This window comes from Lingula anatina, chromosome 5 (genome assembly GCF_051362555.1).
Source record: "Lingula anatina isolate TDL-2025a chromosome 5, LinAna3.0, whole genome shotgun sequence".
NCBI classification, from domain to species: Eukaryota; Metazoa; Brachiopoda; class Lingulata; order Lingulida; family Lingulidae; genus Lingula; species Lingula anatina.
The window spans coordinates 6,597,581-6,622,803 of NC_141771.1; the positions used below are offsets into that span (position 1 = coordinate 6,597,581).

Here is a 25,223-nt window from a genome sequence, read left to right on the forward strand (position 1 = left end):
TCATATTGCAATTACAGTATAGAATACAAACAATGTGCGTTAAATCATTTAACAGTTTATTAAGATTTTTTTGTTTAAAAAAGGAAGATGTATCATAATGTCTTTACATGTATTACCCATTTGCGTTACGTAATAGAGACGCCTGACGACTACTCGCCATATTGGTGTCACTTTGTTACAGAAGAGCAATTCAGTCAACAGAGCAAAAAAATATATAAATAAAAGCAATTGAATATTAGAAAAAAGTAAGCCGATTCATCCGTGAATAGTAATTATTGTTGCTGGTAGTACGTGCGCGTAACTATGTTGCTAAAGCGAAAGCAAATAAAGGCACCATTTCTTATCAGCAGTCGCTTCCAAGAAGACCCTTTTTTAAAATGGATCAATATACGTGCTTCGTACCTGTTTCGCATCCGACACGGTCGTATACTATATTTTTCAAAGCAAACGTGGTTATGAAGAGACTTTGTTAATGAGATGATCTCTACCTGGCTTGTGTAATTCATTATGTACTGGTACGTGAATTTGTTGCTGTCATTCATAAATTTAAAACAACAGCTTTCACGTAGAGGTACCCCGAAAAGTTCATTTCTGTAACTGTTCTTTTAACAGACAAGTTATTATTGCTCATCCTCAATGGTCTCAAGATTACAATTTTGACGTTTTTGACAGGTTTTGAATTGATGGGGTTTTACTCTCATGATTATTAAAAAGTCTTAAGATGTCATCGATATAGTCGCCCACCTGCCATTGCAGTCAAACTCCTAAACGCATATGAAAACGTGTGAACGTATTCGTTGAGTCACCACATAGAGCATCGCTATAACAACCAAGCGTATGTTGACTGTTGGTTGTTTAAAAAGGCCCATAGTTACGCATCAACATAGGGGTATCTCCACAGAAGGTGCAAATTATCTGAGCAAATTAAAATCATCAAAGCCAGATGCTCAATAAGCAATAAGTCGAGAGAAAGTTAAAAAAGAAAAACAAAATGTCTGATGCCAATGCGAGCCAGCAGCAAACTCCAGAATGGTTGAAACTAGAAGAAGCATTCAAAGCCAAAAATCAAGACGATTTAGAAATGTATATAGAGCAAAATCATGACCTGCTCGACTGTCGCAGTGATAGCGGGGAGACAGCACTACATCTTGCTGCTTATTACCGTTTAAAGGACGGGCGAGAGGTAAGATCTCCATTTGCACAACCAACAATAAAAATCGGATGCAGACACACAAGTTGAATTAAAAAACTAACTTAGGTCACAGTTCGATTTCAACCACAGTTTTAATTATATTGCAATAAGATTTGAGATATGTTTTTGATAATGAAGTTCTTAATGAATACTAAAAACTTCATGACTCTATTTCTTATTTTGGCAAGCCCAAAAAAAAAATTAAATACCTAGGTCAAAGAATGCCATACCGGCTAGATAGGTAGATAGAAAATTTATTCCAACGTGAGCAGAAAGTACGAAGTATTTTACAAGCTCAGAATATACATAATATATCTGCACGTCCACGATACTGGGTAACAACATTGGGACATGGGCAACAATGCGCCGATCTTATGTGCACGCTCTCCGTTTATGGCATACATCGTATTTTGCATCATATCCATTAAGGTTGGAAAATGTAACATTAAAAACATATAAAAATTATCAGGGAAGAGTACACTTAACTTCACAGAGTTGGAAAAGCTCGCTGCGATCCTGAATCGGCGGTTAAACAGCGATGACATGAAGTCATTTTTCGTGAGTTACGCCAAAGAGTGGGGACCAGATATAGCTAATTTAATTAATCTCATTTTATATTCATATGACCGGGTCATTACGTAATCAGTAGAAATTTCCACTCTTTACGCTAAGTCCCTGGGCTGAATCTGAATGGGGAAACGAAAGTGCAAGGTAGCTGTGGTTTCGTTGTCGTGCGAGTCTAGAAAAACGAGACAGAATTGGGTCATACCATCTGTGATTACAGCTGACAGGATTTCCTTACACATTGTTGTTTTGTGAAAAGCAGACTGTAATTCAGATACCTAAATCACGAAATTGAACGATATTTATAGTTCACGTACGTGTATGGGAAATAATACTTTCTACTGAAGTTGAAAAAGGATACGGTAGCAACGCACAACAATCCGTTTTCGTCACTCATCAAAATTTGCGACGAAGACCAATTTTTGTTTTTCTTTAATCAAAGGACGTGCCCTAAAAAATTCCCCTTGAGTGCAACCTGTGACAGCAACCGTCAAAATTCATTTAATTTGCGATAATCAGAAGTGCGTGCAACCCAGATAACAGCTACGCCAAATTCGTTTTTTTTTTTTCATTGCTTCAAACACAGTGAATCACGGACAGAAGGGAGGATATATTAATCTCTGACCAAAGGTGTCGCTTGCAGTCTCTTACAGAAATATTGAATAGCGCTTCCTTCAATATTGTATACTTTTTGTAGACCCATCTTTAGTACTCAGGGGGCGCTAGTAGTCTGTTACAAAATAATTGTATCACTGAAACTTTAAATTTGTATACTATTTTATGAGCCCCTGATATCAGAGGGTAGAAGGGCATATACAAGTTATTCACCTAATTCGAATTCTAGACGAAGACCTACCTCGAATATCCGAGTAAATTGCAAAGGTAAAAAATTGTTAAAAAAATTTATCCATGTCACTGTCATTTGTGTATTTAACACCTGGACATAATAACGAAGGGACTGGTGTCGCGGAGCGAGATCAAGGAATAATCGGCTTAGCGCGAGCTCTTCGTGAAACTGTCTGCGTTCGGATCACGTCACCTCCCCTGCCGGTAGAGCGCACATCGCGGTTGTCGATGATTTTTGTTTCATTTGGACAGGTAGATGGCGATGACGTGAGGCACTCCTTCGGGTGGATGATACAATAAATTTATAGAGATTAAGAATAAGTACAATTTGTTGTATCAATTTGGAAACTAGGTGAGAATTTAATATTTATGTTCATGGAGGAATTCAAAATGCCCAATATGGTGAAGGCAATCTTGCTTGTTGCCGTAAAATGAGCATTCAAAATTATACAACTGTAGTGTAGAATACCTGTTTTTAGCTATGATCCGATAGGAAAATATTTCTAGTGTTAATTTTTTTTTTTTTTATGTAAGAATGTAGCCTGAGGTGCGGCAACAATGAAACCTTACATCGTGTCTGGAATTAAAATGACGCAATTCCTCTCCGATTTTTTTAGGCTCGCTGACATTTTTTTACGGCTGGGAATTTTTATTTACCTTTCAAATAAAGATGATATCAACTCTGCTGTTTAATATATATATAAATATAGATTAATGCTACTTGTTAAAGTTTGAACGATTTTGGGAATGATAATTTAATCTTTTTACTCTCACTATCGGCTCTCGTTGCAATATGGCACCACACATGCATTTGTGACACACAAATTCGCCCCTGTGGCCCTTTTAACATCCTTTCATCAAAATTGACATCAACACTACTGTGAAGTGTATATATATATATGTTCATGTCATCGGCTAAGATGTGCTCCAGTTTGAGAATGATAGTTAATATTTTTTACTTTCAATATCGGCTCCCGTTGCAAAATCGCATCACACATGCATCAGCCGCTACATTGCTGAAAAACCACCTCAACATAAATCATTCGAAAATCACGAAAGCTGCTAGGTACATGTACCAATCGAAAAAACCTTTCAATATCCAATGTCTTCTACTTCATGTGCCATCACCGATAATATACAACGTAATTGGCAAATGAATCAAATATATCAGATACTACACGCTGATTTACAGTCGTCGCGAATCGGTTTTCTAATAAAGTTTCAATGTTCAAGTTAAGTTTGTGATTTACGGTTATGTACAGATCCAATATGGTACTGAGGTATACCTGTACATGTTCTTTATTACAGTACCTTCTGAGGCCCGTCGTGCCCTCTCAGGTACTTGAATTAGATAACAGCACAGATTGCCTGTATATTAGGTAAATATAATAAAAACTTATACAAATAGAGTACAATCTCTAGTTCTTCACAACCAGTATTTAAAATACAAACAAAGCTGATAAAATGACCAGTTTCAGCGACGCCATATTTGCTCCGTTACACTAAACTTGGGGCCATGTTTGATGGAAAGAACGGAGCGTTAATATAGTTAAACCAAATTAAATAAAAAACTTCATATCGTGACTGTGTACACCAAAGGGAAAAGGATACATACAAGCAGAAGCTTCAGCTTATCAATGGGATCGACCTATATGAACTAGAGACAGTCTAAAGATGTAAAATTGATACCAAATGTAACTTAGCCCAACATCGTGGAATTGTCAGAAGCTATTTCAGATATCTTGTACTTTTTTATTTTGTTAATTAGGAAATAACATAACTATAGTTTGAGAGAATTTAATGTGTAAACAACATAAGAATTTAGGAGAAATTTGAGCTAATCATCGTGGTCGACCCTTATGGACTCAAGGAAGAATGTATTTTTGCAAACTTAAAAAATTTTGAATATTCACCATTTATCTTTTTTTATTTATTATTTTTTTTTTAATTTTTAAGGCCGGAAAAAACAGTTGATTATGTTTTTGGTTCAGTAAAATATGATATTTAACAATATCTGAAAATAAAAAAAAAATCATTCTATTTTATGGTTTATAATCTCAAAAATGGTTGAAATTGAAACCTGGATTCCGCCATCTTGGGTGGAAATTTCTAAGTGCTATTACCATGGCAACAGAAGGTGATACAAATAAACCAATATCATTATGTTGATTTGGTTCTATAATGAACAAATACACCAATTTTAATCCAAATCTGAGAGGGTCATGTGCCACCCTGTTCTGAACCTTACTAAGACAGGTACTTATACCCCCGTCACACTTAATTGGAATCAGCAGGAATCAAGAAGAATGAAGCTGAATAAAGAATTTTAAAAATTCGCACCACATTTGGGGAAAAAGTTTAAATTGACCTTAATTATTGTAAGAGTACCGTTGGAATACTCAGAATGCGCTTGAATTCACCTGGAATGGTGAGTGCAGTTTCGGCTGTTTTAGCTCTCAAATGCAGTTCGAATGTAGTTGGAAAACCAGGAATATCTATAATGCTTCAGAAGGCAGTAAGAATATTTAGAATATACTTTGAATGGCGTACTAGTGTAGTTCGATTGCTGGCAAAATTAATATTTCACCTCATCCGAGGCACATTTGAAACATTCTGGCGGGGTATAAAATCCCCGTCACACTAGAGGCGGAATGATTAAGAATGACGTCTGAAATACAAATCTTTGTGCATTCTAGGATATTCGAAGAGCATTCTAAAACATTCTAAAAATTCTCAGTGCATTTCAAATATTTTTACCCATTCTTGTGGCCGGCTCGAATGTTTTTGTCATGTCATGGATTTTATACCCCCGTCACACTAGAGGCAGAATGAACAAGAATGCCGTCGGAAAGACAATTCTTTGTGCATTCCTGGATATTCAAAGAGCATTAAAAAATCCGATTGCATTTCAAATAGTTTTACCCATTCTTGTGGTCGGCCTGAATGTTAAAAACTTTCGAAGTGCATTCCAAGTGGAAAATTATTGAATGGCATTTGAATAGTATTCTAACTTCACTATGACTGCATTTTAAATATTCTCACGGCATTCTGGCAACATTCGAAACATTCTGATCACATTCGAGGGATATTCGAACTGGCACGTGACTTAAGGCCCCTGTCACACTTATTCGGAACCAGCAGGAATCAAGCAGAACCAGCCAGAATGAATTAATTGAAAAATTCGTGCCATAATCGGGAGGGAATTTCAAGTTGCAGTCAGAATATTCCGAATGAAATTCAAATGCCGTACGAGTGTGGTTTGACTGCTGGCCGAATACAGGCTGAAGTATGTAAGGTGCCTCGAATGATATATGAAGCGAACTCCAATGCCATTCGATAATTTTCCACTTGGAATGCACTTCGAAAGTTTTTGACATGACAAAAACATTCGAGCCGGCCACAAGAATGGGTAAAAATATATGGAATGCACTCGGAATTTTTAGAATGCTCTTGGAATAACCTGGAATGCACAAAGAATTGTATTTTTGAAGGCATTATTGTTCTTTCTGCCTCTAGGCCTCTAGTGTGACGGGGATATTACATGTAATTTGCATATATTTCTCTTGGCCTTTCATCCATACATAGCAACTTTTCATAAGGTTTTAACTTCATAAAGACAAAAGTGAATTAAAATTGCATATAGTACCTTTGTTTAATAAAAGTATGTAATAAGGGGATCATAAATCCACAACAAAAACATTTAAACCAAAATGACGGCAAGGGATTGAAGCCTATTCAATTGTCGTCAACTAAGCCAATTTTTAGGTAAAAGCTTTTTCCTATATGGCCCCATGCTGATTGCTATTTCATCGTAAAATAGAATGGTGTTAAAATGACACTAAATGCTCCGAAGTGTTTATGCTTACGCTTAACATCGAGAAATATAAACGCCTACATTTTATATTTCTAAAGGGATTTTCATTGCTTTTGTTAGCAAAAAGGGAGATGCATTATTGAATAATTAGGTCCACGAAAAAGCTTATTTTCGGAATTCTGATTATCATAAACCCTGTCAGAACCATTAAATTACAATTAGAATTACAATTTCAAACTGCTCAAGGATAAAAACTTCTAAAGAACCGTTTACAGACCTTAAAGTCAAAAGTCTACTAGGTACCAATAAGAATTTTAAAAAAAAGAAGCAGAGGAACTATCACATATTTTTTCGGAATTTTCACCCCCCCCCCCCCCTTCCAACACACACTCAAAACCGAACTAATACGGTTCCTACGCACAATCTCCAGTTTACCGAAAATAAAGTGTCTCTTTTTGGTTTTGTTATTCCGTTTTTAAGTATATAATATTTCATCTACGCTGCACCTTTCGACTTAAAATTTAAATCTTTCCATTCTGAACTGTTCTGAGACGAATGTAGAACACGGTTATAAATTAATCCTGTTAATTTTTTAATATTTCTGTTGATGTTATGGTTGTTGTTAGAATGGGGATCAGTTGTCATATAATAATAGTACGCATTTACATTTGCAGGTTGCAAATAAGCTAATAGAGATTGCAGACTCGAAAACCAAATTTGTTGACATTGCGTGTAACAAGAACGGTTACGAAGGATTAACTGCCCTTCATGTAGCAATATTTAAGTACGTATATACAGTAGTCTCTCTCTCTCTCTCTCTCTCTCTCTCTCTCTCTCTCTCGTTATTTGAAATTTTCTCTTTGAAATATTCATTTTTTATTTTGGAAATACAATATATGGGACAGTTTATCGAGAATATTTCCCTTTAGGATGTTCTTTAAATGATGCTAAGTTTGGTCCCTTCTTTGATTAATTTCAGAGGCAACTTGGGCGTGGTAGAGGCAATTCTAAATTCTGAATCAACAGAAGTTGGGCATCCTCCAAGAGCAAGTGCACCTGTTGAGACAGGCACAAAAGCATCAGAAATGCAAAATCGCTTTTACGATAACGTTATAAAGGAAAAGGAGGAAAATGGGAAGCCCAGTTGGTTCACGTCTATACATTCATATTTTCCTGTGCTATCCAAATGCTCGGAAATTAAGAAGCCCAGATGGCACACCTCAATACCTTCTGTGTCATTTCCATTGGCGGAGAGCAATAACGCCTGCTGCGTGGGCATCTTTTCCAATGTGCATAAAGCTTCCAATAAAATAACACCAAGTGAAGTACCCGGTGGTGAAGCAACATCAAGCAATGCAGCCGGTGGTGAAATATCAACGCCCGATGTACCCGACGACGAAGTAACAAGTTGTATAAACAATCCCGCCACTGGAGCAAAATTTAAAGCCGACGACCATGAAGCATTGTTAGGGCTGCTGTCGGGTGAACTTCCCCTTATAGTAGCTGCTTGTCGATTAGCAGTAACGCATTATAACGTAGCGGACGCCCTCAAACGACCAGAAGGGGGCCGGTGTCAAAGTGCGCCGGCAGTAACGAATTATAACGTAGCGGACGCCTTCGAAGTACCAGAAGGGGGGCGGTGTCAAAGTGCGCCAGCAGTAATGAATTATGAAGTAGTGAATGACTTGGAGAAAGAAAACGACAGTTATCTGCTCGGGGATGATGAAAAATTATGCATCGATAGAAAAAAGATATTGGAAAAAGTACTCGAAAAGGCTAATCCGTTTAAAGTCAACAGCCAAGGTAACAACGTGTTCCATGAGCTGATCATCCTCTCCACTAAACAGTGGGCAAGAAATCTGCAGAAAAAGAGTTCCGACGATGAGTATTTATCAGATCAAACATATATAGCAGACCAGTCAATTTTCGAAAACAAGTCTGAAGAGAAAGAAGATCCTTTCGTTGCAAACGTGAAAGCGGTTTTTATGTTTATTTTGAACAAAATTGTCGATGGCAAAAACTTGAAACACAAACCGCAACTTGACGGGAAACCAATAGGTGAGAAGGAAATCCTTTGTTTGCCTGATTCTGAAAACAAAGTTGAACCCGAATTATGGAACTGGTCCTATCGTTACATCCCACTCGAGATCGCAGCGAGACTTGGGGCAATTGAAATGTTTAAGTGGCTCCTGTATCTAGACGGCGCTCATGAGTCCCAGATTCAACCCTCAAAAGAGAACCTGATTGGTGGCCACGTGAACCACCGCCTGACGCCTCTTAAGATGAAAGTTAACGTTGAGCCTGGAAATGGGTTTCTGGAAGAAAGAACCGATGAGCATTTTGTCAAGAAAGACGACACACTCTCTCTCATGGAACTGATTACGATGAACAAGGGACGGAACGCTTTGAAGCTCGTGGAACCTGCACCCATACGGTCTGCGGTAAGAGAAAAATGGAACAGGCAAACACGACGGATTCATCTTATTTTCATGTCCGTGCATTTGGTCATGGTTTTTATTATGACTGGGTGTATTGTACATCGTCCTGCGTTTGCATCTTATGACGGAGTTAAAAAAACTCGCATTTTAACATCTAATCAGGCTTATCAAACGGGAGAGGGCTCTACAAGAGCCTTTCTGGAAATCATGGTCTTTTTATACGTTTTGTATTTGTTGGTCCTCGAAATAATTGCAAACATGCAATCCCGACGCTCACCTTGGAATTGCTTCTGCATTTTCTGTATCAAATTTATGTTTCCACTGCGAAAAATGAGAATGAATGAGAGATACTCGGTTGTAGTTATTTTGTGGTGTTTGTCCATCTTCATCTCCTTTATTCTACGTTTCGCCAATTATGAATATGAAGAAACAGTCCTGGCTTTTGCTGTTGTCTTCGGGTGGTGGTCACTCCTTCACGCTCTAAGACCTTTCAAATACTTCAGTTTTTACACTGTCATCATTCAGAGAGTTATATTTGGTGATTTGCTCAGGTTTTCTATTGTATTTTTAATCCAACTGTTGGGATTTAGCTCCGCAATGTTTTTACTGTTTAAATCATCCGGTAACTATCCTGTTGCCGGATTCCAGACGTTTGGAGAAGCTGTCCTCACTCTTTTTGAGCTCATGATAGGGATAGGGGATTTTGATGTGTACTCATTAGCACATTTCCCTGGTCTAGTTGTGTGGTTCTTTGTTATTTATATAATTTTCAGTTACGTCATGCTGTTCAACATGATCATCGCCATGCTCTCGGAATCGGTGCGTCTTGTGACAGAAAATAAAATTCTACAATGGCGCCTCCAGCGGCTTCATGTCATCATCTATTGGGAAAGGCGTTACCGATTTCTAAGGTATGCTGGGTATGCCATGCGCCATTTAAAGGTACATATAAACTGAGCTTTGGTAGTTTCCCAGTAGCAAATATAAAAAAAAAAATTCTACTAGTTACTTATACAGCTCAAATAAATTCTACATGCCAAGGGATATACTGAATAAATCACTCGATCAGCCATAAAAAAACCTTTAGACAGCTCTTCTTTTAATTTGTGGTCTGAAATTTAACCTACTTATCTGACCTACTTTTTCCTTTGGTAATTCTCTTAGTTGTACTATTTGAAACTATATGCTGGCATTTAATTGGTTTTTGTGGCAAAAATGACTTCACAGGCATCTTTAAATGACGGAATTACCAGATCTACAAACATCGTTTTTCCTGAGTCATAAACCTGTCTTGAAAATTCTGTTAACGGTCCAGTTGAAAATTTGATGGTTACGCTTGGCCAAATCACATCAGGGGATTACTTTGGCACAGTTGTTAGGCAACCATGGCTGGTCGATCCATGCTGCAGCAGACCTGCTATATTTTTTTAATATCTCTTACTGTATTCTATTGGAAAGACGCTTGTGTGATGGTTTGGCCATGCAGTTCCCTAGTTTCGTTAATAGAGTGGATATTTTATTTGACTATCACATTAATCTAGTTTTGTTTATATGCAATGCATTAATATTCTAAGTCTTACGGTACAATCTAACAATATTTAGCAATTACTGACTTAGATTGTAATCAATGTGTTGTTTTGCGCATCATTCGATGTAAATTTTCTGAGGCCTACAAAACAACTTATTGACCGAAGATGAACGTCAATTTCCTACAATAACATCAAAAGTTCCAATATTGCTGCCATCTGCCGTTTTTTTTTAATTTTATTTTTTGCCGTCTGATGTATACATGTATAAAATGATTCCTTTTCTCTGATTGATCAACTGTCTGCCTGATAATGCTTTCTTTACTATGACTAGTCAGTCGTCTGATTCATGATACTTTTTTTCACTATGATTTACCCATAGAATTACGGATTACGTCATGGCTCAAATGTATATAGGATATTAGATCATATTCTATTCTTATTATATAAAATAATAATTTATCATTGGGAAATTCGCTTTATGCCATGTCTTCGCTTTTACTCAGCATCTACGTATTTTGTTTAATTTTTAATTTCTATATTTACTGGGAGGCGCTTATTTCATATATAGCAACATATTACTCAGGTTGCCAAAGCTGGTGTGTGTCGGGGGGTGGGGGAATAAAGTGAGCATTGCCGAATTTTTTTCTACCATAGGGGTTTCCACACCCCTAATTACCCTTGTAATACATCTCTAGTGAGTAAGAAGCGTGTTCCCTTGGGTATTTTGAAAAAAAATCAGAAGAGACTGCCATTGCCATAGGAATACACAGTGTATTGACGTCAACTACTACCAGGGAGATGTAATGCCCGTAATCTTAATAATTTTCTTTCTCAGTTTTTTCTATACTTTAAATACCCATGTGATATAATATGTGGATGGTTAGAAGTGCGTACCTTTCGGCATTTTTTAGAAAATCCAAGATTCTCCCAATTTCCATATGGATTTATGGAAAGATACCGTTTTTATTATCAAACAAAGTTTTATTTCAGTGGTTTTTCTCATCCCTGTTACCCTTATAATACATATTTGGTGGGTAACAAGCGTATATACTTAGGGATTTTGAAATAATCCAAGATGATTGCAATCTTTTAAAGCAATGGACAAAAGGTTTGTGTTAATTGTGTTTTTTTATCATTTTTCATTTTTTTTTTTTTTTTTTTTTTGAAAAGGGGGTATTTAAAGATTATACCCTGGCTCCGTATATTTTTTATTTTTATTTTTATTTTTACTATTTTTTGTGTGCAAAAGTTTTATAGTTAAAAGTAATGCTAAATAAGAAAATTAAGGGAGTGTAATTATTGAGGACGTACTGGTAGAGTTCAAGCTGTCGCAGTGCACTGAGGACACAACCATAATCTTAGGTGAATCGGAAAACATTACTGTACTATTTGTACGATTCTGGAATTACTGTATTCAAGTTTGTGTTTGACTGTGTATTAAAAATGCTTTTTTTTTTAAATACATACGCCATTTTTCTCGCTAAGTTTTTGTTAACTTGTAATGATGTAAATAGTCTACATATTAGGTACATAGAATCAGTTACTGTATATGTATTTTTAAATACATTTGAACCAAATGATGATTATGAACTTTTCTCTTGCTTAGTTTTGTAAAACATGTATTTAATGGTGCAAATATTAAATTCAATCGGAAGCTATTGTATGTGTATTTGTGCTAAAAGTTTTCTGTAAAGCTTTTCCTCTCTACATACATTTCTAAATGTGAATGTACTAGCAGCCATGCAAAATATATTTGTAATTGTAATGGCATATTGGATAAATAATTGGCCTGCTACGTAGAGCATCTTTTATATCAGTATGTGTGAGTGAAGTGTTTCTGTAAATGTTTTTTTTTAATATACGATTAGACACAATATAGTGTCTGTAAGCTTTTTTCATTACCGTACAGGGTACCTCTGTATTGTATTGTGTGCATTGAAAACAAAGCTTAAGTGAAAATGATAGAAATCTACATCCAGGAATCAACAGCGTCCATTATGAAATGAAGCTAATTTGTTTGTCAGTGTTTTTCTCGCTCGTAGCACAAGCCTCAATTGCAGTTTGCTAACATGAACCTTAGATTTTGAGCACAAATGCACAAATTAACGACCCCAACTACAAGTTAAGTACCCCAACATATAATTTGTAGCCATGGAATACTAATAAAAGTTAGTCAAAAAATAAAAAATCATCTTTGAGATTATAAAAGTTGTGCCTGTAGGTACATTTACACTGTATTTAACAATGTCCTGTGATTTTGTGCTCTAAGACATAAGTCTGCAGATCCCGGAGAAGGGACGCTCGCTTTTCTTGCATCATTCTTTTTTAAATATAAAAATATTTAAAAGTGCATACATAATTGTATTTACATAATGAACTTTACTGTATAATAAGCACGCATCCGTAGGCCCTTAGATTTGCCCATGTTCTTATTTCTTTTAACGCCAAAGGAAGGGGGCAAGCCTTTACAGATATTTTTATTGTGCATAATAAGACATTCATGCTATGTACTATGGAGTATACATATTCAACGTCGAAATCATGGATTCACCACTGTGCTGTTGATTCGATTCAGTGGTGACATCAATAAGTCAAGATCCTCAAAAAAAATTTTTTTTCTCTTCGTGCGCATCAAAGGGAAACCTTGCAGGCCACACTATTTTTCTCGGTTTATATTTTGGTCGGGAACAGTGCGTGGTCTCTAACGCCAAGTCGGTGTCGGACACATCACAGTGAAGCTCTGGCGGTAGGAGACCAGTAAAAAACCTGTACTAGTATATCGACCGGATATTTATTTTGAACTGAAATAATAAATTGAGCTATAGGTGTTGCACTGTGTCCTTTGCACGCACTACCCCAATATTGTACATGTGCATGCATGTCAACGGCATGTAGTTGTTAGAATTCTTTGTTAGAATTCTCTATACGGAAACCGATTTTTCACTATGAGCAGGTGGCAAAAGGTGTGTTAAAAAGGGCTGCCGGAAACATAAAAGAGTGTGAAGTCGATTTAACTTAATACGATTCACTACCTTTACGATACGCTGAGGACACAATCTACAGTAAAACAATAATAAAAGTAACATTATTTATTCATTATCGGCCAAATCTTACTCTTCGCTGAATCTATAAGGTGCAGCACCGAATGCGGAATATGTTGCGTAGTGTGTTAACTGAACAATTCTAAATAAGGTTTTTCTTGGAAGAGACTATCAGTCGCAGTAACAAATGGTGCCTCTGTTTGCTGTATCTTTATTGACATTTTCCACATACAATATCAACAAATGTATAATATCATTTAGAAACAGTTGATTGCAACAGTTGTTCCGTCCCAGCTCCGGTGACGCAATCGGTTAGATTACGATAATGGCCTGACACTAGGGTTGAGTACAAGCCCCATCCGGAGCACTTCTTTTTATACCAATCCTGTGTTTGTTGTCACGCCCTTACGCAGAGACGCATGGAGACAAACGCTATTACACAATACTGCGGACTTCCACAGTGAAACAAAATCCTGAATGCAATGTGCTTGCAGTTAACGAGATTCAGAACAACTGTGTTAAGGAAATAACTAGAGACCCGCTAATAGCACCATTTTATCAAATGATACAATTATACAAATGACACAATTATGCGTCTACTTTATGACGGCAATTCGTAAGTAAGTTGCATATGTTTGGAAGTTGTTTCATTACACAGTAAAATCTTATGAGTAATGTGCACATATTCATCATGTAATTAAAGCATAATTAAGCATTTTTTAATGTAATATTTAATTGAGATTTTATTTAACGTAACATGACTTCATTGCGTAAACATAAACTATACGTATTTATCATTTAAATCCCTGTTCATTGCATAAATAACTTAACAGAAGTTAACGTTTGTAATATTGATTGGCGTTTCTTATTTACTTGAAATTTTGTGACATTATACACGTAGCGTAATCCAGTCGCAATTATTGAACCTTTTCTTTTTCAAAAAAAATATTGACCGATAATGAACTATTAGGTCAAATAAATCTTCATAGCAAAGAAAGCGTCGAATATAAGTATCGAAGAGTCGATATCGGCGCAATGCGTTAACGGATTCATTGGGTCAGCCTATAGAGTATCGCTATAAAAACCAAGCGTATTATGTTGACTGTTGATTGTTTAAGAAGATCCCATAGTTACGCATCAGCGTAAAGGTGTCTCAACAGCAGGCTCAGATTGCCTGAGTAGATAAAATTTATCCTAATAAGAACTTTTTGGAAAGAAGATTGCGAGTGAAAAATGTCGGGTGGCAATGCTGGACAGACGGAGCAGAGTCTGGGAGGGACCGAGAAGGAAGTCTGGGTCGCTCTAGAAAAGGAGTTTAAAAAAGCAGACCCTGATCATTTGGTAAAGTATATAGAGGAAAATTTAAAAGACAAAAATCTGCACACGTACCTCAGTGACAGCGGAGAGACTGTACTACATCTTGCTGCTTATTACCTTGTAAATGACGGGAAAACAGTAAGTAAAACCCCCACCACCACCACTAGCAACGTAAATTGGTTCACACAAACATATCGGGTGCTTATAAAACATAACTTTTTTCAAAGTTAATTTATAAAGCAGTTGTAAAGATAAGGCCACACTTTTTTTATTTTTATGGATGCCATCCTGCGCGCGCACCGATTTTCGAAAATAAATCGCCCCCAACGAAATCGGTTGTCGCAAACGTCGTCATTGAATTTGCCAGAAAAATTCATCTCTAGGATTACTTTCAAATCACACGACAATTAAAGTCATAAAGAGAACGGGGTCCGTCGTTTTTGATTGGTATGCCATTGATATTGGGCATGGAGATATCACCTTTTTACAATAATACGAAATGCTGGCGGCGGCCAGCGATTATCGCCTGGAAAATTTCAGTGACATTCTATCCAAAGGAGCACATACCAGGTTTTTTGTAGCGTAAAAAAGGGTCGACAAGGGCGCCGAGATATTTGGTGGGCTGAAGGTCGTTTGAGTCGAAGTAGACAAAACGGCATCGACCGAAATGACCTTTAATAGATTAGTATTAAGCATATCTTTGCATCATTTTTTAAACATTTCTGTGAAGTGTTCATAGCCTACAATGCTTTAATATTCTGAGAGTAAAAAGAAAGACATACTGTTTGTTTGATATTTGTTTTATCGATTGCTATACCAACAAAATTAATGAAATAACCTTAAATAGATTTGGTAATATGCAGTATATCTATTTATGACTTTTTTTTACCTTTCTTCGAAGTATTTACAACGCTTTAATATTTTAAGAGCATGGATAAAGACATTAGTTCGATACGTGTTTTTGTGGTAAATGTGTCTTTCCAGCTGTGTACTGATAGCATTCCCTTACTTAAGCAGTATTTTTTTTTTACCTTTTTTTTTACCCCTCTCGCACCGATTTCGGGGTCCCCAGAGGATGTCATCCATAAAAATACAAAAGTGTGGCCTAATGCAATAAAACATGGGGTATTTTAGAAAAAATGAAGTCTCTAGTTTATGCTGAGAATTTTATTACTCTTCCTTTCTTTGTTTTGGCACATCGAAAAATCAGTATATTAGGTCATAGAATTAATGCCATACCGGCCTACAAGTATGTGACTTCTGACAGGTTCCAGTGTCTGGCAGTTTTGACACCTCTCAATGGGTTTTTGATTTAATGATAATGTTTAAACTATTTCTCCTTAATACTTGGAATTTTTAGAGTTGAACAATAATTATATTTTTTAAAAAATTTATTTAAAATTTCAATCCAAAAGCCTATACACTGAAGTTATATTTAGTTCTCGGCTTTGTAGAGCCTCGGCTCTTCTCCATGTTTATGCGGCCTTAGTTTTACTTAATGTTCTCAGCCATAAATCGAGGCTCTTCGTTGCTCTTTTTCAATTCTGTATACTTTCTTGAGGCCCATTTAAGTACTCTTTGACCACAGGGTGCGCTAATAGTCTGTTACAAAATTCTCGTATCGTTGAAACTTTAATTTGTATACTATTTTATAAACCCCTGATATAAGAGTGTAGGAGGCTATATATTATTCACCTAATTCGAATTCTAGACGAAGATCTCTCTCTTGAATATTCGAGTAAACTACAAATTGTTAATAAAAAAGAATATGTCCATGTAACGCATGTAATGATAGAAATGCCCATTTGTTTATTTACGAAAGCTGTCCTATTACAAAACAGCTTGACAGCAGCGGATTACGTTTTAGGTATAGTGATATCTATACTGATATCTACGCTGCATCTACAGCTTTAATATTTCCATTCTGAGCTGTTCTGAGTCGAATGTGGGACAAGGTTATAAATGAATCCGTTATGATTATAAATGTACTATAAGCATACCATAAACATATGTGTACAATCATATGTTACACAAAAGGAGTTGTTCAAACTTAAAAGGGAGGGAGAACTACAATTGCATAAACATAGATAATTACAATCAATGAAATATATATAAAGATATAGATAAGTAAATAAGTTGCACGGATATAAATAATGTGGCTGTTGACCATGTGTCATATTCAGTCCCACTGCCGAGTCACTTCTCACAACAGTGGGACCATACACTGAAATTTTGTAAGGGATATGCTAAGAGTTAGCAACATTTCTTTTCTTGAATGATTATAAAATGATTATAAAATTGGAAAGGGACTCTAAAATATCTCTGTTGGCACTGTTAAATACTTGGCATAATTGACTGTCTGGTGACTTTGTATCAGCTTCTAGGGTTAAGCTTTTACTAAAAAGGGTGCCTCGGTCAGCTTTGTACATTGGGCAGTGGAATAGTTGCACCTTTCAGTTTTTGGCCTGTTGTGCCGCCCAGTTTCGATGTGGAGTTTTTGGTCACTAAGACGTAGTTTAGCAAGAGTTGACAAAGTGTCATAATTTGTTATTTTATCAACATAAGTTGCCCTTTCACACTTTTGGTGAAGCATACGGATGATAGGCAATTAACTGTTGGCTTGAAATTTGCTATTCCATATTTGGGTAAAGTGGTCAATTTGTCTTTGTTTGAAAATCGCGGTGAAATTTTTTGGAGGTGACTGGCTAAGTCACACATCCCCAAGGCCAAATGTGAAAAGGAGTTTTCGGATCCCCTCAGACCATGACATACAAGCTGGTCTGAGAGTGTGGACTGTAGATGGAACATAGGGTGTCAGCAACTTGTAACTATTTATCTCATGTATGTATGCTTGTTTCATTAATGTTTCATCAGACATTTGAATGTTTTACACCATAGTTTGACAGATGCAAACTGTATTGTGGTATAGAGAGGAAGGCGGCCAAGTTCAGTGTATACACCGTAGTTTGATACGTTTTTACAGAGGCCAGGGAATTTGCAAATTTTAAGGTGTAACTTTTCTGTAGGGCAGATATCCGTCGACACAGAGTAGCCCCATATCTCTGAGCAGTATATTAGGATTGGGGAAATGAGGGCATCAAATAATTTCTCTTGAAAGGATGTGTTAACATTACTCTGAAGTGGAAGAGACTTGGACAGACTGAAGAATACCTCTGTAGCACGATGGAGGAGATTACTTTGGGTTTCTGTAAAGCTTCCTAATAAGTTTAGAAGGAGACCTATATAGATACATGTATTTGTTGGCCTCTTGAATTGATTTTCCATACAGAAAAATATTTTCAATGCGAGTATTTGATTTTGAGTTTAAAATAACTATTTAAGTTTTGGTGACACAAACAGTCAGTCTCCACTTGTTACAGAAATTTTCTACAATTTCCAAACTTTTCCCTAGTCCCTTGGGGGTCTTGGACATAAGGATGAGGTCATCAGCATATAGTAAACCTTGAGCTGGTATTTCATTTATATCTGGACTTGCAGCACTTTCGCCATCAATTGATCTAGGAAGGTTATCAATAAAAATATTAAAAAGAAATGGGCTCAGAGTGTCACCTTGCTTTACACCTAGTCTTGAATAAAAAGACCGGGGATATACCACTATCTGTCTTTACGCATGGTTTGGAGTTTTCATACATACTCTTTGTGTTTTTGTATATAAGTCCTCCCATTCCTAGAGTCCGTAGCTTGAACAGTAATCCATTCCACCAAACACTATCGAATGCTTTTGAAAAGTCAATGAAACATGTGTATATTTTTTCTTTCCTTTCATAAATTTTGTGATAATGAACTTTTAAGTACAAAAATGTTATCTGAAGTACTATGACCCTGCTTAAAGCCAGTTTGATCAGGTAGGGTACTCCTTGTTGTGATGCGAGTGCTTGAATACGGTTCAATAGGACCGAGTTGTATAGCTTTCCAAGGCAGCTTGTTATAGATATTCCCCTGTAGTTGTTAACATTTGATTCGTCAGCAGATTTGTGGATAGGGACAATAAATGCCTTGTTCCATATTGATGGGTACTTAGCACTTATGAATATGATATTGAACAATTTTACAGTTACACCTATAAGAAAATCCGATTTGATCATTCATTAGTTACCTTGTCCTCCCCAGTTGATTTGCCATTTTTCAATTTTTTTATATTGCTCATGATCTCATCAGCACTAAATGTCATGGTCAAGTGCAGTTTTGTCTGGAGAATTCATTTCACTTTGCCTTAGTTTATTTTCTATATCACACTTGAAATCTTGATCAAAATTATGTTGACTTGATTTTGTTTCCTCGCAAAGGCTTAAAATACTCATAAAATTCACTCGGTTCAATAAATTCAGTTTGTGTAGACTCCATATTTAAATCTCTAACTACTTTCTAGAAACATTTGGGGTTTGCATTTTCCATGGATTGCAACTTTTGAAGTAGGCCTTTTTTATATTCTTTTTTTTTCATATTCTCTCTTATATCGATTGAATGCTTGGTTGTATGATGCACTGACTGAATTGTCAAAGGGTTTCTTGCTCCTAAGTTTTGATAAGTTTTTTAAGTCGGACCTTAGCGATTTTAAGCCATTGCTGTACCATGTAGCCCTTTTCTTGCTTTTTGGAGGATGGAACGAGGTGTATTTTCTTGATAAAAGAGCCTTTTCAGCAGCAGTTGTGACTGTTTCATTTACTAAGGGTATTGCCTCTTCAGGAGAGAGAGCTTGTGACATAAGGTAATCAATCCTTTGCTTTGTTCTCATGTCACCTAGGGCCTCAACAAATTTAGCATGATAATTATTTTCCCAAATCAATTTTGGCATCAGCTTAATTGATTTTGTATGTTTGTTGTAAGTAGTTTTGCAGTACAGTTCAAGGATAAGTAGGGCGTGGAATATTGACAGATTGCTGACGTGAAGTATGGGATGCTGCTGTACAAAGTGGCACTGCAAATGACATTACAACAACACTGTTACGGTAACAGTGTTACCAGTTGGTTGATAACAAGTATATTGCCAAGTAGATCACCTAGTTTACGACCGTTTAAAATTCCTAAATTGCAATATTTGCATAGCTGTAGCAGCTTTTCACCGAATGCATTTGATTATTTGAATTTTGGGAGTCCATTGAGTTTATAGGAGAGGGTTGGCTATACGCATCACTGAGATAATAGGCCCCAAAATTGATTAAAGTCTTTGCTGTCATCTGCAAGGAAATCTGAGTTAACTTTAATTCTGGCAATGAAATCCCCTGGATAATTATATCGCAGTTAGCTGACACTGTTGCAAGTTCATTTGTAAGTCTATCATATGGATCGGCATTCTCATTGATCACAGAGTTGGGGAGAGTTATGTAGACTGTGGCAAGGATGACATCACGTCTAAACCCAAATTAGAGTTTGCTCAATTTCAGTATCAGAATATCTTCACACTTACTTTCTAACTTGGAAACTCTTGCAGTTATTGATTTTCTAACAAATGCTACAATCTCTTGGCTCTGTTTGATTTTTTTTTCTACAACTACTGTATGATACAAAGCCTGCTATTTCTATCTTGCTTACATTACCAGACCAGGTCTCTACTAATGCTAATATATCAATGCTAAAAATTTTCTTCCCAAGTTCAGCATCTTCCAGCTTGCAGCCTATGCCATGAATATGAGCCAACTTTGATGCTATCTGAATTCACTTTTTTCATTATAGTAAAACTAATTTCAGTGACCAAGGCAGTGGATACTTGCTGACATCACTTACTTTTGGGATTGCAGTAAATATTTTGGCACTGTTAGTAATGACAGTATTGTTGCACATTGTGATGAACAATGAATAAATGTACAGATTAACTAGGTGCAGTTTTACATTTAGACAACTTAGACTCTTTACATTAGTAGAGTTAAAATAAATAAATTGTTCTTACTGAATTAGATGGAACTGGATGAAAATATATAAACACATAGACATTTTGGGTACTTATTATACATATTACTTATCCTTAATATTTTTCAGCTCCTTATTACATGACTATGTTTGTATATATGCACATTTAGTCCCATGAGCAAGTGTCAAAATGGGTGTCTGAGAAATTTTGCTGTCCGCTATATGCCCTGTCTCTCATCCCTGTCATGTCGTAGTTGCCTGTCATGGGTGTATAGCTGTGGTTCTCTTCTGCTTACATATTTCCACGAAGCACTGTTTTTTCCCCATTGCCTATGTTGATGATGTGACCGCGGGGACAGTAAGTGTCCAGAGCCCCCATATGGCCGACGCATGTAGTTGTCTTGTGTGTTAACCGGTTTGACATATCTGTGAGTCTGTATAATAACGGGAATGCTCTGTCCTTTTTCCTGGGTTGCTGTCATTGTCTTCATGGAAAGGGGGGATTCCAGATTTCAGAAATTTAATTTCAAAGATCGTGAATCTGTCCTGAGAAAGGCAAAGGAAAAACTCAAAGGAAACAAACAACTCAGAGTGACACAGGACTTCACAAAACGGGTAGAATCTTAAACATATTTATTTGATGTACCTGTAAATATTAGGAAATACAGAGTAGCATTTTCAAGATCCGGAGCTTCAAATCATAGACTTGCAATAGAAACGGGTAGACATGAAAAATAGATAGGTTGTGTACATATTGCTTAGACAAAAAAATATTTATGAAATTGAAGATAATAAGCATTTTTACTAGTTTGTCCACGTTATGAAGAATTGAGAGCTCGGTATATTCCTAATTTGAAAACTAACAATACATCTTCAAATTGTTATATTGCTACGAACAACCTTGCTAGATTTATTTTTCATGGTTTCATTGCTAGAGAAAACTAATGTAAAATGTCGAACTGTAACCTTGTGATGTATTTGCTATGGGCCGGTGGCCTTTATCAATTGAATAAAAGTTAAAGGGGATTCCAGATCTGTGAATTGTGCATTTTTACCTACAAGCTTTAAATTTGGCAGAGTTGTAGATAACGGAATTCTAAGCCATTTTGGATATATGGGCATGTCTGAAAATTCCAATTTGGCCGCCAAATCCAATATGTCCGCCACAAATACTCTTTTAAATTAAACCCCCAATATATAGTCCTATAATGGTTTAAAATATCATTTTATAGCATGATGTTTTCCAGCTATAAAATTATATTTTACGTCTTTATGTATTGAAAACATTCCTTCTTTTGCTAAACCAACATAGGTAGTTTGGCTTTTTGCTCTGGATTCTCATTTAGATCAATTTCCAGTTAGCGATCTACTTAAATGGCACTCATGGGCCCCCTTTCTAAGAAAAAAGTGCCGTGCAAAATCAAAAAAATGTGAAAGAAACACCAAAATAACTTAGCCTCAAAGAGGCAAATATAAAAAAGCTTGGGGTGTAGCAATTTTGTTTGTTGGTTATGATTCTTCAGCTAGATCAGTGTATGGCGCTTCACAATATAAATGTGCTGTAAGGACGGATTTTTAAATCACCATTCGCCAAAATGCTCACAAATATAACAAAAATGATAGTTAATCAAACATACTGGTCGCAACAATTTGGTGTGGTGCATTGGTAAAATACTAAAAACAGGGGTACATTTGCACTCAGTAATCTTATGATGTTATCTTGTGCTTCAAAAGTAAATTAGAAAAGCTTCTAATTTCAAGAAATGAATTTAGTACATTCGCAGTTATGGCTACCGAGAATTTAGTGAAAATTCATGATCAAAGAAACACCCCAAACAGAGGACAGGTGTTGATACGTGCTGTATCCAAGAGTTGCATTGCAGGCTTCAAATTTCGTGCACTAAAAAAGAAGTAGGCGCCAAACTTTGGTTTTCATTTGATCATTTGGCAACTTGTTTAGTTCAAACTTGTACTTTTAAATCACTGAACATGATAATAAAAGCATTAAAATTATTCAGAAAGTTAATGCATATAAAGCTTCAAAAATTCAAGGAGTATTCTGAGGATTATACAAAGAAATTCGTGCAATATGGACTTTGAAAGGTAAAAATTCATCGAGATTTCCGGCATCATTGTCTCTGTGGGACGATCCAGAATGAAGCCATGGGGAGTATTCACTTACCCAGATAACAAAACTTACCTTTCGCAGGTAGCTCCTACCACATTTGTTCGTAGTTCTGTGTGCAATTGCTAACTGTGGTGAGGGGAGTCAGAAGCATTGGGAGACTGGTCCTATATGGGTTCACACTAGTCACCTACATCTACTTATATGCTCTACCACACTTTTATATTCCTATTGCCCCTCATGCATGTAAACTGATGCTTTCTAGTGTTAAAAATGACCAATGCCGCTTGGTATATTGTTGGGGACGTGGATTACCTGTAGAAGCTATAGCTTCAGGTAAATTCTGGGAAAGCTGAGGGAAACACAAATATAGCTAGGCACACATTGATGAATGAAAATTATTTAACCAAATAAGTAGAAAATTCGGTGTAGCTAGCTGTTATCCTCTGTTGAGATATTGTCCATTTACTAAAGTAATAGGTTGATCGCCCATAAAATGTGCACCACCTACTTGATAAAATAACTTTCGTTAATTTAAAACTTATTTGTGAAAATACCTTGACATATTCATATCTTTGGCGTTTATAGAATTGCTGCATGTGGTGTCACAACTGGACCAAAAGGAGTCCTGTTCTACTTTTTATGGTCATTTGGATCTTAATGTAACTAAAGGGTCAGTTTTTGATAATTCATCTAAACTGAGCTCTGATTTCAAACCAAAAAAGATTAAAGATTGTTATAAGATTATGAAGTGGAATTTTTACTTTAAAAGGGTTTTAGTGGCCATATTAGAATTTCCAGACATGTCCCTATATAAAAAAAATGCTTAGAATCCTGTTCTTTACAATTGTGCCAATTTTCATGCTTACAGTTTTAAGTGCATGGTGAATTCACCATACTGCTGCTGTGAGTGGCCTGTTTTTTTTTTATTTTGGGGGGCCATTTTGGATTTCTATACACCTAAAGAAATTTTGTTTAGTTTTAGTTTTGTCTAACCATAAAATGTTATCTTAAATACTTGAAGTTTTAATTTGAACGCGTATTTGTGGCGGCCATATTGGATTTGGGGGCCATATATTGGAATTTTTAGACATGCCCATACATGCAAAAGTGCTGAGAATCCCGTTTTACAACTGTGCCAAATGCCATACTTGTAGTTTTTGATGAATTCACCACTCTGCTGGATATATTGGATTAGTGGACTGCATTTTACTGTTGGCGGCCTTTTTGGACTTAATACACCTAAAGAAGCTAATATTGATACTGAATTCTGCTGTGGTATTTTTAAGCTTTATATGATATTTAAGCCCGTAAAAGACTATATACTTTAAGTTTTAATTAGAAGCCGTAGTTTTGGAGACCATCTTGAAGTTGGCGGCCATTTTTTAATTTTCAGACATGCCCATAATCCAAACTTGCTAAGAATTTCATTTTCCTCAAATGTGCCAAATGTTATGCTTGTAGTTTTAAGTGCATGATAAATTCACCATTCTAATGGATATCTTGAATAAGTGGTCTGCTTTTTTACTTTCGGTGGCCATTTTGGATTTTATACACCTGAAGGATTCATACATTCATATCATGGTGTATTCTAACCTTAATATGATATTTTAAGTCATTAGAAGACTATGAAGTTTAAGTTTGAATTTGAAAAGGTATTTTAGCGGCCATCTTGGATTTGACGGCCATTTTGGAATTTTCAGACATGCCCATATATCCAGATTTGCTAATTTCATTGTCCATAAGTGTGCCAAATTTCATGCTTGTAGGTCAAAAAATGCACAATTTTTCACCAAATTCCTGGACTATTATCATTTCTTCTACCCCACCACGTACATACTGCTGCTCTAAAAGCATTTTGTGCGGGTTTCATGCATCCTACTAAATATTGAGTCTGACAATATCAGGGAATGTTTTGGGGAAGAAACTTTTTCAGTAGATTCCCATGTACTGGTACTTGTCCCCAGTAGGACTTGGCTTTCAGTGTTGGTAATCTTAACCATATCTGCAGAAGTCCTTCTTTTGGGAAAGTCATCTGTAGTCATAATACTGTTTGTATGATTTTGTGTGGGTTTAATGGAGTTTGAGTGTGTTAGACCAAGCTCTTTTTTCATTCTTTTTACACATTCTCGTTTACAATTTTCCTCATTTCATTCAACTCAAGGGTGAGACTGTTTATCTTCTCTGTTTTTTGTTTGACAGTATCTCTCAGACTGTTTATTTTTTCTGCCTGTTGCTTGATAGTATCTCTCATCTCTTTGTTCTCAGTGATTTGTCTCTCATTGTTTATCTGTAAGACTTAAATGAGTTCCGTCTGGCAGGCCTCTAAATTGACAAGACCGCTGAAGTTAGTGTCTGGTATCTAGTTTCAAGTTTCGTTTTTCAAAAACAAACCTGGCAATCAAAAACTAGTGTCGTTTTTTCAAAAACAAACCTGGCAACTAGAAACCAATTTCGTTTGTCAAAAAGGATTCTGGCATCCAGAAACT

At 36.2% G+C, this 25,223-nt stretch overlaps 1 protein-coding gene across 1 annotated transcript in view; it reads left to right on the plus strand.

Moving 5' to 3' along the window:
• The first annotated feature begins 991 nt into the window (after positions 1 to 991).
• The window catches only part of LOC147761556 (uncharacterized), a 34,733-nt gene continuing 10,501 nt past the window's right edge, over positions 992 to 25,223 (plus strand). Inside the window, exons 1-3 of the mRNA XM_087013270.1 lie at positions 992 to 1,183; positions 7,091 to 7,200; positions 7,396 to 8,857. Of these exons, the coding sequence (XP_086869396.1) occupies positions 992 to 1,183; positions 7,091 to 7,200; positions 7,396 to 8,857 (1,764 nt within the window). The remainder of the gene's footprint in view (positions 1,184 to 7,090; positions 7,201 to 7,395; positions 8,858 to 25,223) is intronic.